At 36.4% G+C, this 15,886-nt stretch overlaps 1 protein-coding gene across 2 annotated transcripts in view; it reads right to left on the reverse strand.

Moving 5' to 3' along the window:
* The window catches only part of Epha3 (EPH receptor A3), a 361,948-nt gene that overhangs the window by 16,583 nt on the left and 329,479 nt on the right, over positions 1–15,886 (reverse strand). For both annotated transcript variants that reach the window (XM_060370614.1, XM_060370613.1), the window contains exons 14-15: positions 6,173–6,322; positions 4,341–4,534 (exon numbers count right to left, since the gene is read on the reverse strand). In XM_060370614.1, the coding sequence (XP_060226597.1) occupies positions 4,341–4,534; positions 6,173–6,322 (344 nt within the window). The remainder of the gene's footprint in view (positions 1–4,340; positions 4,535–6,172; positions 6,323–15,886) is intronic.

Consider the following 15,886-nt stretch of genomic DNA (forward strand, 5'->3'; position numbering starts at 1 on the left):
TTTTGTAAAAGAATAATTAATTGTATTGGACTTTAATATATCACCAGAAGACTCTTGCAATAAGTACATGATGCTTTAGCTGACTCCATAAGTACAAAACGATGCAAAAATGGAGGAGATGGGGGACAGCATGAGCTTCTGGCTTCTGAAATGGTTAGTGTGCTGAAGGAACCAGAAGTGTCACCGGGTAGCATGAAAGTGCTAAAGTGAAAGCGCTCAGCTCTAAAGGTTAAAATGGCCCCACATGTTCACCTTCCCCCCAGAAAACAGCTATGTGAATCAAACCACGTAACTTCTCTACTGCAGATGCTTTAATGGATTCCTTATGCACTTGAAAACAAATCCCGAAGTCTTCATGATGGCCTCATAGCCTTAAGTGCTCTGGCTTCTGTTTGTATTTTGAGGCTATGACAGAACCATCCTTTCTCCATTGCTCTTCAGTAATATTATCCTTCTCCCACCCACCTGCCTGTACTTCTCAATACTCTCTCATGTTAGTACAACTTCAATTCACTTATCCTGTGCCTCTAATACTGTGTGTGCACGTGTGCGTCTGTGTGGTGTGTCTTGGAGTGGGAGGAGTTGTGACTGATTATCACACTTTAGATCATAGTTTACATCTAGGCTCTTCAGAGGGTTAATTTTTCAACAATAGCTTCATTTTATACATAGCTTTCTATTTATTTCATCCTACAGTCTGTACAATCTGCTGCACATTGTACATCTTAATATAGCATAATTGTGAATATGGTCAGCACCATCTGGCTTCCTCTTTTTCCAGAGTCGTCACAGTTTCTATTACATAGAAGTTAGGCCTATTAAAAGTATCCTCAAAAAAATAGTGAATGAACGAAAAGTGTCACTGGGAAAAGCAAGGCTTTTTGAAGCTTCTAGGGAGTCTGGCAATTCTTCTGAGTTATAAAGAGAATACCAAATTGATTATAAACAACTGACTGAAGTTATATTTTTTAGGATGAGGCAATGATGAGTACTGTATGGATAGATGGTCAGTACAGGGTAAACCAGAGGAGGAGCTTAGTTGGGCAGTCAGTGCAGTAGTTTAGCTCAGAGGAGCAGATGATGCAAGGAAGGCATCATGCAAAAGGTTACTCTTGTACCCCATTAGGCCATTAAAGAGTTATTGGTGTAGTCACTTCAACTCAAGTAGAGACACAGTAGAAAAAATGTGGCTAATGGGAGGACAGAAAATGAGGAATGTTGTGGAACAACAGCAAACAATTAAAGAGATCTTGGAACCACTGCTTGGAAAGCTTTGGTTTGAGGAATGTTAGAAAAATAGGAATACAGTGATTCACAATATCTGATAATACAGGTGATACTGAATGCACTATCTTAACTGTTTAGAAAAACTCACTAGAGTTTTATAAAATATCTGGATTCTAGTATTGTTTCTTAAAGATTCAAATTCAGATACACCTTGTAAATTCCCATGGTGATGCTTGGCACTGTAAAATGTGATAATGTCATAAAATATATTTTTATAACAAAATTCACATAGAAATGATAATTACAGATATATATGGAGGAGACAGAGGCAGGAGGTAGGAAAAGGGAGAATAATTTGCTCATGATGCTCAGTGAGACACTTCCTCAAAATTTGACTAGAAACAGCAAAGTGGGTAAGAGCAGACAGCAATGAATTCCATCAATTTCATTTTTAATGAATATGCCGATGGCACTAAAATAATCTCTATATTTTCCCCAGAGTTAAGTATTTTTAACTAAACGCCTGGAAATTATTCAGGTAGTTATACTATAGTAGCAAAAGTCACATTAAAAAATCAGTTTAAGAAATCTGTTGAAAATTGGATACTTGTTTGTCTACAGACATTCTGTAATCTAAGATTATTTTCACACACAAAACTGAGGTTAAATACCCCTAGATCTTATATCATAATTTAGCTCTATATTGATAAGATCATTCAGTGGAAGGTTTAAATGTCTTCTTATGAGATGAAGAGAGTTGAAAAGTTGTTTTCCCCTGCTATAGTTACTACTGAGCAAAGATCAAAAGAAATGGCTTCAAGGTGTAAAATGAGGACCATATGCCCTGGCTAGCACAGGTCTGTAATCCAGCCAGTTGTTAAACTGTCAGGTGGATTTCCACAGAGTCTGCATTATCTCTCTCCTTGTGGAGTTTGAGGCAGAGTTGAATCTTTATAGAATAAGTGATGATAAATTTCAACTAAAGATTCATCGATAAGTTCTATTGCAGTGACTCCTAAATGTTATATGAAAATAATAAACTGCTATTCTCCAGTAATAGCATTAAGAGCTTATTGTAGATTTCTCTTTTTTGTCCAAAAATCTGATCATTCTTGATCATGAATGCTCACTATATTCATTTCAAAATGGATAAAGACTGGACCAAAAGATCAGAATTATAAAAACTTAGAAGGAAATATAAATTGAAAAACCCTGGTACACTGGTCTTGGAAATAACTTTTGAATATGGTCATCAAAGTGAAAGCAACAAGTAAAAAGAAAGTACTGTTACAACAAACAGAAAAATTATGAACAACAAAGAAATTATTAGTAAACATGGAAAGAAGTGACAGAATGGATAAATCATTACAGATCATAATCCAATAGTAGATTACTATGCACAGTGTATTAGAAAGTCATATGACTCACAAGTAAACAACAAACAACCACAAATAATAAAGCATAGACAAAAGACTTGTATAGACTTATCCAAATGGACCTGAAAAAATTACTATAGATATGTAAAAGGTAAGCACCTGGCATTGAGACATTCAGATCAAATAAGATTCCCTCACATCTGTTAACATGGGTATAATTAAAATGCAATAGATGTTAAAAGTTATTGAAGATGAAAATAAAAAGAAATATTATTGGTGGGTATGTAAATTCATATAACATTGAATTTTTCTTAAAAATTAAAAGTAGAGTTAAAATATTATCAAGTATTTTGGGTGGATAGGTAAAGGAAATCAAATAATTATCTTGTAGATAAATATTCCCTCTCAATTTAGTAATGAGGTAAAATAACACAAGCACCAGCAATAAATTATTATGAAAATACATCTCATGCATCTTCTTAATATATATCAATGTAAATAAATCTTCTTTTGGTACGGCTCTTTTTTTTTTTTTTCAATGCAGTTTATTCAGGAACCTTGAACAATCATCTGACCCTGGGGAAAGCCAGCCCACAGCTTAAATAGCCTCTGGGTAGCCAACCCCAGCGTGCCATGTGGGCAATGCAGATAGGTCCACATATATGGAAGCAAGCCAGATCCTATCCTAACTATTTTGAGTTAGATAATCCACCTATAAATAAAGAACTGTTTATGAACTCACAAGTGGAATCTAAAACAAACAAGCACAACCCAGAAACAAAGGGAATAGAGGAAAATTAGAAGATCATGGTAAAAAGAAACACACTTGCATTATATATAAAAAGCAGTGGAGAGTTAATGCACACCATGGTGATTGCAGATAATAGTTTATAGCATTAAGAAAGGCCTAGAAAAGTCTTGCAATTCCTTATTGTAAATTATTTAATTGATCTGAAAGTTAAATATCTAAAATAATAAGGCATTACTTATTTTGATCATGCCTATCATTTTTCAATACGTGTTAAAACTGCATTACAGAATTTGAATATGTTCAAAAAAATGAACACACACACACACACACATATATATATGTGTGTGTGTGTGTGTGTGTGCTCTCCTTTTCCTTTTTTCCTCATTTTCCAAAATTCTATAATCAATGCTTGTATTTTAAATTTTGCTATTGTCTTTGTTTAGAACCATACTTTTTTTTATATTGCATTAAATATTTACATAAAAATCTGGTTAAAATTCACAATTAACCAAACCTCTTATGAATTTACAGACACACATATGCACACAAACACACACATATATATATATTATAAGGATATCCTGTAACTCAGGGTGTTTTGATCTCACGATGTAAGAGAATGACCTTGGATTCCTCCAGCACAGAAATGCTCCACTTACAGGTGTACACCATCAGACTGGGCTCAACTAGTGGAAGATAGCTTTAACCAAACACCTCACACCCTTTTCCTTAAACAGTGGGGAGTAAAATAAGCTAAGCGTTCAGCTTTTCTATTTCCCAGACTTAAGCTTGAAAGTAGGGACACTTCTAGCCAAGAATTATGTTAATATTTTCATCATTATTCCAAAGTCACATGAGAATTATTCCTCAAGTTAAGGAAAGACAAGCAAACCTTGTCTCTCCAGTTCTGAGAACTACGGTTTGTGGGAAGAATTGGTGGGGCAATGGGAAGTATGCTTTGTGAGGAGAGAGTGCCAATGTGTCACCTTGCTGCTGCACTGGTGATGATCTTCAGACTGCTTGGATTCCGGATGAGTTTGTCCAGAATGCTGACAATCTGCTCAAACTTGGGTCTGTTGTTCCTGTCTTTCTGCCAACAGTCCAGCATCAGCTGATATAAGGCAGCTGGGCAGTCCATGGGAGGCGGCAGGCGATAGCCTTCATCCACTGCTCTAATCACCTATGTGAGAAGCACAGTTTTCGGGGTTGGAAGACATAAGACTCATCGGACATCTTCATTCACACTTAGGAATATTTTAAACTTCAAAAAGACAGTTGTTTTAAATTGCCCAAGTAGATAATAACTGGCTGTAAACATTTAAAAAATAATCTGTGCCTGAAAATATTCTATAAAGATTAAGTGAGAGAAAGTAATGTGTGTAATGATCTTTGGGAAATCAAGGTAAAAACAAAGCTTCTATAACATAGGGAAATTTCTTGCTACTAAGAAATGATTATTTCTAGATAGGAGGTGGTGGCTCCCAACCTTAATCCCAGCCCCTGGGAGGCAAGGAAGGAGAATCTCTGTGAGTGGAAGGCCAGCCTGGTCTCCAGAGAGTTCCAGGACAGCCAGAGCTACACAGGAAAACCCTGTCTCAAAAAAATTTTTTTCATTATACAAATCATTATGTAAATCTTGTATCAAGTCATGCAAAAGAAATCACAAAGCAGATTTCAGCCATGCCACAACTTTGCAAACCACAAAAAAAAAAAAAAAAAAAAAAATCACTTTGGTAAACTCTCACGGGAAGTGCATCATTGTTTTAAAACACCTAAAGCATTGATTTTTTAAAGTTCAATAAATCAAAAACATCTGTAAGAGTTTTTAATATACCAAGTACTTTCACCTAATTGACTGAATTTCTGAATCATCCACTTAGGGGGTAAATTTTTATTCCTAGTAAGTTTCTAGGCCATGCTAAAAATGCCGGCCCAGGCACTGTGCTTGCAGATGCTTTGATATAACATGAATTTGAAGAAAATAAGTGGAGAACAATGTCATTTCCATAGCTTTCATATATTTAAAAACAGTCAGTAAGTTTGAGAGAGTAAAAAAAAAAATCTATATATCAAAATATAACAGAGGCAATCCCATGAGCAGTGACTTGGAACTGGCCAGCATCATCTCAGTCTCCTTTATTCTATGTTCGGGTTCTTGCTCCCAGTTTCTGCTTAACATAAAGAAAGGTCTTAATCCTATGTGCTGATCTTTCTACTAACAGTAGCAACATGTAATAAAAATGCAAACGCGACTTTCTTAAAAAATGCATCCTGTAGTTATAACCAAATGTTAAAGATTGTTTCCTCCCGCCAGACCCTTCAATTTATGTGATTAAACTCACGTGGAACCCTAGTGTATTATTAGAAACAACATGGTCAAGATTATTGTCTCTTCGTTAAATAATAAATTTAAGTAAGAAAAATGCTGGACCAGTTGCAAAAAGTTAGTCAAGAGAGCACAGCAGATATATTCTTAGTAGTTTTAAGTAGAAACAATTCTTCAGCAGAAATATTGTAAATATTCTGTGATGCATGTGCGTGCACACACACACACGCACACACCCTAATTTATTGCATTCTTGTTAGAAATATTTCATTTGTTCTATGTTTAAATCCCTGCTTGAGGGAAATAAGAAAAGCTGTAAAAACAGCTCAATTAATACCCCTGCAAGATGTGGGAATATCTTTATACACCTTAAGTACTCAGCTTCGATTGTCACCAAGTAGGCGCCACCTGGCTGCATTATGCTCCACTTCCTTGCACAGCTTGAAGTTTTAATCTCAACTCATAACTCATAAACTACAAACACACACTTACATCCTGATTGGACATCTCCCAATATGGCCTTTCTCCGTAAGACATCACTTCCCAGAGAACAATCCCGTAACTCCACACATCGCTGGCTGATGTGAACTTGCGGTAGGCAATTGCTTCTGGTGAGGTCCACCGTATTGGTATCTTTCCTCCCTTGGGATATAAAAATCACACGTACAATTATTAAGTTCACCATATAGTCTGAAATCAAACATAATTTTTTCAGGGTATTTGCAGGGTCTGAAGGAAAATATAGGCTATATCTTAATGTTCAAATTTTTTTACCCATTAACTTTGTATTTTTTAATTATTTACTTAATTGAGTTTTTTTTGTCTTTGACACTTTTAAACATAGATAAGTTGAGATAGGGTTAAAGGAACCCCCTATTCTCTCTCATATTCCTCCCTACCTTCTGACCGTCCTTTTCCATATACCTTTTAAAACATCCATATCCCTTTTCTTTTGAGATCCACTGAGTTTACCAAAGAAGGTGTTGTGATCATGAGTTTGGAGCTATACATGTATGACTGGTGGGCAATTTACTTTGAACACAGCTAAAGAAAGAAACTATTCTTCTCTTAGAAGCCAGCAGCAGCTAATACTTCAGCAGGGAGTGGTGGGGCATGGTGCCCATCTTCTAAGCCAATACTGGAAAACTCATCATTAGAGCAGAATTTAGCCCTGAGGATGTCATGTGGACAGTTTTTAAAGTGACTATGTCATATTAAATAGTCACAGTGTTGCCATATCTACAACTAGAGCCAAGCACTTAGAATTAGATATCACAATTCAAACTTCATTGATTTACCAAGAAATTTTAGTTTGGGAAAACATAATATGATGGAGGCTTGTTATTAATTAAAGATTCCGTCACTGGGAGGTATGTTTGTATTATGCATCCACAAAGGATGGTGTGTCTGACCCTTAACAGAATGATCCATAAACATCCAGTCCTTTTCTCCCGTTCGACTCATTTCAGTTAGGTAATTAGTTAGCACACTGTTAGCACTACCTGAATTCATTAGGCGAGGGAATAATAAAAAGCTCACTAATGATCACAAAGCACTACTGAAATTTACCAATTTTGCTGTCACTGCTAACCAAATAATAACTTAAAAGTTATGGCTTTAAATGAATGTAGAGGAAACTGACATTGAATATATTTAATTGAAAACATAAACCGCTGAAGAGGATTAAAACCAATAAAATGACGGTGGATAAAAGAAAACATGAGCACATCGTCATACATTATTGAATTCCGGCCTTGTCAATTCAAACTACATTTGTTCACCATTAGTACAAAAGATCTAGTAGTAGAAGTAGAATAATCCACTGGTAAAATGTCCATTGATATAAATAAAATTAAAAAAGTCTTCCCAAACTGCAATTTGAAATCACAAGCCCATGAAAGCTGAATATGTAATAAAAATGAAGTTCATGAGCGAAGCACAAGTGGCTCAGTGCCAACCACACAGAATTGTTGCTTCTATTTAGATTCATTGTCTTGGCAAGAAATCAGGCATTCAAGGGAAGCTTGCTTATCTTAGCTGAATCCTTTTCTCCTGAGTCCGTGCTGCCTTGATTTCACACTGTTGTTTTTGTCTTGGGAGGCCTTCCCCTCACCACTTTTTGTGACTGGCTCCTCTTTCCAGCTTTCTAAAGTGAATAGCATATTACTATTGTCTACACTAAACCATGCAAAACTCTTGTTTTCACTGATCTGCTGCTCAGCATCTATTGGTCAACCATTCCCCTTTATTCTTCCCCCCCCACACCCACTATTCCTTCTAGATAACTGTCATTTCATATTAATTCCCATGAGCTCAGCTTTAGTGGAATGCACACAAACCACTTAGTATAATATTTCCCAGGCTCATCAATGTTGAAACAAATGGTTGGATTCCACTCTTTTCACATAGAATACTCCACTGTGTAACCATTCTGCCTTTCTTTCCTCCTTCATTCCCTCACATACCTATATTTGATGGGACTGGCAAACATGGCTGTCCTGTCACTCTTAGTCTTTAGACATGAGAGGTAACATTAGAATCAAGTTCTCCAAAAGGCTGCTATTGCCATTTTTGAGGACATTATTCCAATGGCAAGGACTCTGCATGCTGAGATGCCTTTATTCCCATTGTGTGTAAATGTTATTAATGATATTAGTGTTCCTCAATTATGGCACCCAAGTAGCTCTTGACAGTTTCAAAAGTCCACCAGGGAAGGCCACTATTACTGAGGAAGAGCTGCTGCTTCATGTGACACATGTTGATTCTCAATGAGCTAAAGGAAATGAGCCAAACACATCACAGGCTTTGATGTGAACTGTTTGCACTCCCTGTTCCACATGCTCACTCTTTCTGGAGGTACTCATGCTCTTGTTCTGGGATTTAACTTCCTTATGAAAATCAAGAGTCCACTGGGCGGTGGTGGCTCATGCCTTTAGTTCCATCACTTGGGAGGCAGATGTAGGTGGATCTCTGTAAATTCAAGGCCAGCTTGCCCTACAAAGCACTTCCAGGACAGCCAAGGCTATAAATAGAGAAACCCTGTCTCAAAAATCCAAAGCAAACAAACAAAACACAGTCCAATTCACAAAAGCTAATTAGTTAATTTAACCACTTGCTCTTTTCAAAATTTAATTTTTAATTTTTAAAAATTTTATGTACATTATCTCCCTCCATGTATATCTGTGTGACGGTGCCATAACCCCCTGGCACTGGAACTACAGACAGTTGTGAATTGCCATGTTGGTGCTGGGAATTGAACCGGATTTTTTGGAAGAGCACCCAATGCTCTTAACTAATGAGCCTCCACAAGTGCTGATTTAATGTGTGGATTTTGATAACATATTAATGTCCTTTCTGGAATTTTTCATCATTTCAATAGTTCTCTCTTTTTTTTTTGTCCCTCTTGTCTTTGCCTTCTCCCATTCTTATTATTTTATAAATTGTTTATGTATAATAGAGATTTTTTTCCTACTTCCAGTGAATCTTATAGGAACCTAACAATTTAAGTATCATTTTTCTTCTCAGGCGCAGCTTCCTGATGGTCTAGCGTTTCAGCTAGAAGCACTGAGGGTGGAGATCAGAGTGTCCTCATCTGCAATACCTGCATACCAAGGGCATGGAAAACTACCGAAGAAAAGTGGGTGAAAAGGAAGGATTCAGAAGCTTTGCTTTGTTGCAATTTACAGTAGAGGATTCTTTATGCTGAGTAACTGTAGGGTTGAATTGAACAAACAAAAGGCAGACTTACTGCGTTTCTTAAAAATGATTAATTCCAAAACTTATACATCATGATGCCAAAGACAAAATTTTCTTCTTCCTCACCACCCATATCAACAGTTCATCTCAGATTTTTAAAGTTTCTGTTATTAATTGCCTTTTGAGTTTATATATATGAGAATTATATTTAACTATTTTTAAATAATTGCCAAACGCAGGTTCCAGCGAAATATGAAAAAATATGGATTTGATGAGGCAATGTACTGTCATTTTTAGCTCATGTGATTCCTGATATCCAAGTACTTTCATTGCAGCTTTCCTGATGAGCTTAAACTAGAAACTAATTTCATAATTTACATTTTTTTTGGTGAAATACCACCCAGTATTCAGAATATTTAAAAAAGATCCAGATAGTTTTACAAATAATTTATGGTGATGCATTTCCCAAATTTTAAAAGGTTTTAAACTAATCACTTTTTTGAATGTTTTCTATATCCATATTAAAACTCCTCATATACTTATTCATTTGAGAAAAGTAGCCAGATGCTTGGAGCAATCCCAGAATCAGAGCATATGAACTATATCTAAAATCTCAACTTCAGAGGGACCCCCAATTCAAAGTCAGCAGATTCTAAAGTTAATGCACGCTCCCTATATTTGAAGCATCAAACCTACAGTCATCTAACCAGCATCTTTCTACATACAGCTCTAAGAATCGTGGAGTCAGGGAATATTCAGTTATTTATCCCACACGAATACTTTATTTTAGTAGTTGTTCTCTGGGACCACTTTTGATCCTCCTGTTTAATTTTTGCCAAGTTTCTTGACATTTCTGCAGCTATTTTGCCATACATAAAGTGAAGGCCATGGGGAAACATAAAACTTAACAATATTCTTCTGTTTATCTTCTCTAACAACCTAACAGCTTGAATATCTTATAAAATGTGGCTCTTTAGCTTTCAAGTTTCTGTGCTAAGTGTACCTGAACAGCAAGGGTGCTGACATTTACAGTGATGATTATTTTGAGCTTTTTAATTTATTTTTATATTAATTAAAGTGTATTCACTTTTTATCCCAGCTGTAGCCCTCTCCCTTGCTCCTTCCCAATCCTGTTCTCCCTCCCTCAACTCCTCCCATGTTCCTCCCCAGGTCCTTCTCACTGTCCATCTGACCTTAGCTTATCAGGTCTCATCAGGATTGGTGCATTGTTTTCCTCTGTGGCATAGTCAGGCTGTACCCCTTTCAGGGGGCAGTGATCAAAGATCCAGCCACTGAGTTCATGTCAGAGACAGTCTCTGTTCCCCTTACTAGGGAACCCACTTGGATACTGAGCTGCCATGGGCTACATTTGAGAAGGGGTTCTAGGTTATCTCCATGCATCGTCCTTGGTTGGAGTATCAGTCTTGGAAAAGATCCCTGGGCTCAGATTTCTTGATTCTGTTGCTGTCCTTGTGGAGCTCTTGTCCCCTCCACATCTTTCTGTTTCCCTCGTCTTTCATAAGAATCCCTGCACTCTGAACAAAGTTTGGCTAATATTCTCAGCATCTGCTTCAATATCCTACTTGGTAGAGTCTTTCAGAGGCCCTCTGGTAGACTCCTGTCCTGTTCCCTGTTTTTTCCCTCTTGTGATGTTTATCCCATTTGCCTTTCTGAGTGAGGATTGATCGTGTTAAGCAGGGTCCTCCTTGCTTAGCTTCTTCATGTGTACAGGTTTTAGTATGTTTATTCTATACTATTTGTCTAATAAGTGCATTAGCGCAGTAGGCAGCACATCAGTCTAAAATATCATATAGTGAACTATTCTTAAAAACTTCTAGGTTATATCCGTACATGGTCCTTGATAGAGTGTCAGTCTCAGAAAATACCCCTGTGCCCAGATATATTTGGTCCTTGTGGAGCTCCTATTCTTTCCATGTTATACTAACTCCCCCTTCTTTCATATGATTCCCTGCACTCTTCTGAAGATTTGGTTATGAGTCTCAGCATCTGCTTTTATACACTGCTAGGTAGTCTTTCAGGTGTCCTCTGTGGTAGGCTCCTGTCCCGTTACTTGTTTTCTCCCATGTCCTATGAACCTCCCATTTGTCTTTCTAAGTGAGGATTGATCATCTTATCCCAGGTCCTCTTTCTTGTTAATCTTCTTTAGGTGTATAGATTTCATTATGTTTATCATATCTTATAGGACTGTATAAGTGAGTATATGCCAAGTGTGTCTTTTTCTGGGATACCTCACTCAGGGTGATCTTTTCTAGATCCCACCATTTGCCTGCAAATTTCATGATTTCCTCATTTTTTATTGCTGAGTAGTATTCCATTGTGTAAAAATACCACAATTTTTGTATCCATTCCTCCATTGAGGGACATCTGGGTTGTTTCCAGGTTCTGACTATAAAGCTACTATAAACCTCTGCTTGGATGAAGCTTATGGTAGCTCAATAACCAATTGGTTTCCCATTGCAAGGGGAACAGGGACTGTCTCTGACATGAACTCAATTCCTGGCTCTTTGACCTCCCCACCTCCCAAGGGAGGAACAGCCCTGCTAGGCCACAGAGGAGGACTTTGCATCCAGTCCTGAAGATACCTGATAAAACAGAGTCAGATGAAAGGGGAGGAGGTCATCCCCAATCAGTGGACTTGGAAAGGGGCAGGGAGGAGATGAGGGAGGGAGGGAGGGAGGGTTTGGGAGGGAATGAGGGAACGGGATGCAGCTGGGATACAGAGTTAATAAAATGTAAGTAATAATAAAAAATAAGAAATTATAAAAAATTTAAAAAGTTAAGATTTTTAAGAATTCAGATTTTAAGTCTGATAGTTTCCATACCAGCGGTTCTCAAATTTTCTAATGTTGAGGCACTTTAATATAGTGCCTCATGTTGTAGTGAGCCCCACCATAAAAACATTTTACTGCTACTTCATAACTCTAATTTTGCTACTTTAATGAGTCATAATATAGGTATCTAATTTGCACGATATCTGATATGTGACCCATTGAAGGGATAACAACCCACAGTCTGAGAACTACCGCATAAGACACTTGGCCAATTTTGATGATTATTTTCTCCAGGAGCTTACTTGATGTCACTTCATTTGCTGCATGTGCATAGTCTCAGCTTTGACTTCTGAGGAGAAACACAATGCCTGGATGCTAAAGTGCAATATCTATCTATCTATCTATCTATCTATCTATCTATCTATCTATCTATCTATCTATGTCTGCTTGTATGTCTACCTACCTACCTCTTTTTGCAAAAAAAATAATTCCCTGTTGTTTTAAGAACTATACTGAGGACTCTCATTTCCTATGTCTTGCCTGTGAGTTCTGTTTGGTTGCACAATGAGTGACAAAGGACTTTTGGAGGGTAATATGAGTGACTGAGTGACTGAGCACTGAACATGGAGACAAATACTGGCCTCTCAGTCTGAAAGCAGAGCTGCACTGATGAATCACTTTACTGAAGGTCTTAGCATCTGTCTGATATGAGGGACTCGGCTTCACTCAGTATAGTAAACAATAAGGCACACTCCAAGGAGAAGCACATCCCAGAGGGAACATCGATTCTAATCCTAAGTAGCTCCTGCCTGCCACTGAGAGATAGTTTCAGCAGCTGTTGGTTGCCATGAGCGATCAGACACACATGGCTCTTTAAGACACAGGAGCCCACCCTTGAACTCTTGAGATTTTTCAACTTTATGCAAAACAATTAAGAATTTGTTAATAGACAGCAGAATACTCACATTCAAATAATTCTAAAGATGCAAAAATTAAAACCTAAGTAAGTAATGTTTATGTCCCTTCCAGATGTTCACAAAAACAATATAAAAGTTAGGAAATGTGATGGGACATGGATACCGGTATTACATCATAAAACCTGATGAATAAGGATAAGTATAACCTAATGTGACTCCAGTTCTTTCTAAAATTCAGTTAACTTTTAAATGACAAATGTTGTACTATATATAAACCAAATCCCTATTTTGATTTTGAATTCTCTAAAATTATTTTTAATTGTGTGTACAATGGGGTGAGGCATATTTATATGAGCATTATTAATTGCTGATCCATCTCGCTAGAGCCACAATTCGTTTTCTTTACACTTAAATATTACAGTGTCATAAAACCAGAACCAGAACTAACAAACCAAATCAGAAAGCCCAGAAGCAAATCCTTACATCTACAGACAAATGTTTTATGACAACTATGGTATGACTATGTATTACAGGAAGAACTATCTTTTCAATGAATGAATGGTTGTGGAAAAACTGAATATCTACAGAAGGAAGAATGAAACACGTGCCCATTCATCACCATTTACAAATTCATTGTACTGTGAAGATTTAGTACAGAACATTGAACTCTAATGTAACTAGAAGGAAATATGGAAAGGTATGTTAGAACTTTAGAACCACCACGGAAATTTTAGGCAAACTCCAAAAGAAAGAGCGTGAAAGCATGACTAGATGAGCAGACTTATAATAAAACAAAAGTATTCACCATAAAGGAACCAATAAACAGAGTACAGAGAAAACCCACAAGATGGTAGAAAATATTTTCAAAGTATATATCTGATAAGAATTTTTGATACTATAATATGTATGAAACATACAATAAGATTTAACCTGGCTACAGAGGAGGACTTTGCAGCCAGTCCTGAAGACACCTGATAAAGTAGGGTCAGATGAAAGGGGAGGAGGTCCTCCCCAATCAGTGGACTTATAAAGGGGCAGGGAGGAGATGAGGAAGGGAAGTGTGACTGGGAGGGAATGAGGGTACAGAGTTAATAAAATGTACATAATAATAATAATAATAATAATAACAATAGTCAGCATAATAATAATAATAAGACTGAGCTTAACACTAAAAAAAAAACTAGAAAAAAAATTTAACCTGACTTGAAAAGAGGCAATAGATTTAAATAGTAAACAATTTCTGAATAGCACACATATATACAAAAATGTTCAACATCATGAATCATCTAGAAAATTCCAATAAAAGTGCTGATTCAATATCATCCCCACTGTAAACACATTTACTTTGTAAAGAATAAAGGAGAGTGAGAAGGGGGCATACGGGAGAGCTTAGATAGAAGAAAGGGAAGGAGAAATTTTGTAATTATAACCACACATATTATAAAGAATAAAATACTAAACATAACAATAGCAGGCAGGAATATAGGAAAAAGAGAATCCTTGCACACTGCAGGTAATATTATTAATTGATAGTTTCTTTATAGAAAACAAAATAGAGGAACCTCAAAAAATTAAAATTCAAATAACCATAGAGTAACTTATTCTATTATTGACTTTTTGTACAAAGGAAACAAAATAATTATGGCAAAGACAGTGAATTTCTGTGTCAATAGCAACAACATTTACAATGGCCATGAAAGGGAAGAAACCTATGTATCTAGCAAAAAAAAATTCAATGGTTGAAAAGAGGTGGGGAGACACTGCAATAATGTTCATTCATAAAAAAAGGGAAGATTTTGTGATTTGGGTCAAAATGGATGGAACTGGAAATAAGCAAAGACAAGCATGTGAAGTCTCACTCATATGCATAGTTGCAAAATATTTCTCTTATGAGAGTGAGTAGATCAGGGATTTCCAGAGACCTGGGAGAAAATGAGGAGGGTGGTAAGAGTCAGGAGAGTTTGATCACCAGGTAACAAATTACTGTTAGATTGGAGCAAGAAGTTCTGGCATTCTGTTGCACAGTACAGAGACTTTTGAAAAAACAAAGAAACAACTATGTATTGTACATATTTTTAAAAAAAGCAAAGATAAATAATTTTGAAGGTTTTTACCTTAAGGAAATAATAAATCCTTGAGAAATCATATATGATTTAATATTTGGTTCAAATGTTACATATGTATGCATGAGTTGAAACTTCACATTGAAATGTGTATTTTTAATGTTTTATGCATCAACTATAATTTATAAAAATGTTACAAAAATTCTTCTGTAAACCTGAGTTTTTAGCAATTTTGATGCAATAGTGTGCATGACACAGGAGCAACATTATAAGTCATAGAGGCATATCCAATATTTCAGGAATAGTAAATGGTCATAAGATTAGTTATTAAATCATTCCATTAATTAAAACAGTATATAAGTTGAAGAAGACTCACACATTTAATATTAGCAACTGTAAAATTGACAAATGTGAAGCAGTAATGACAGACTTTTCATCTCCATTGAGACACTTCTGGAAGGATCAACACAGAGAGAGAAAGAGAAGGAGAGAAGGAGAGAGGAAAAGAGATCATGTTGACAATTCACCTGCGTATGCATATCCTAATGAGTTACTGCTAAAAATGCAAAGTAAATTCAGAAGTAAGGTTAGCAACGGGTCAAGCATCACAGCGGGTAGAACTGACGGCATATGGATCTGCAGTGTACTAAGTGTGACAAAAGGGAACAATTTAGAACCCGGTATTCTTTATCCTGCCTACAAAACCAAACCAGGTGACTGAAGAATGAAGATAGAAAA

This window comes from Meriones unguiculatus, chromosome 17, assembly GCF_030254825.1.
Source record: "Meriones unguiculatus strain TT.TT164.6M chromosome 17, Bangor_MerUng_6.1, whole genome shotgun sequence".
NCBI lineage: Eukaryota > Metazoa > Chordata > Mammalia > Rodentia > Muridae > Meriones > Meriones unguiculatus.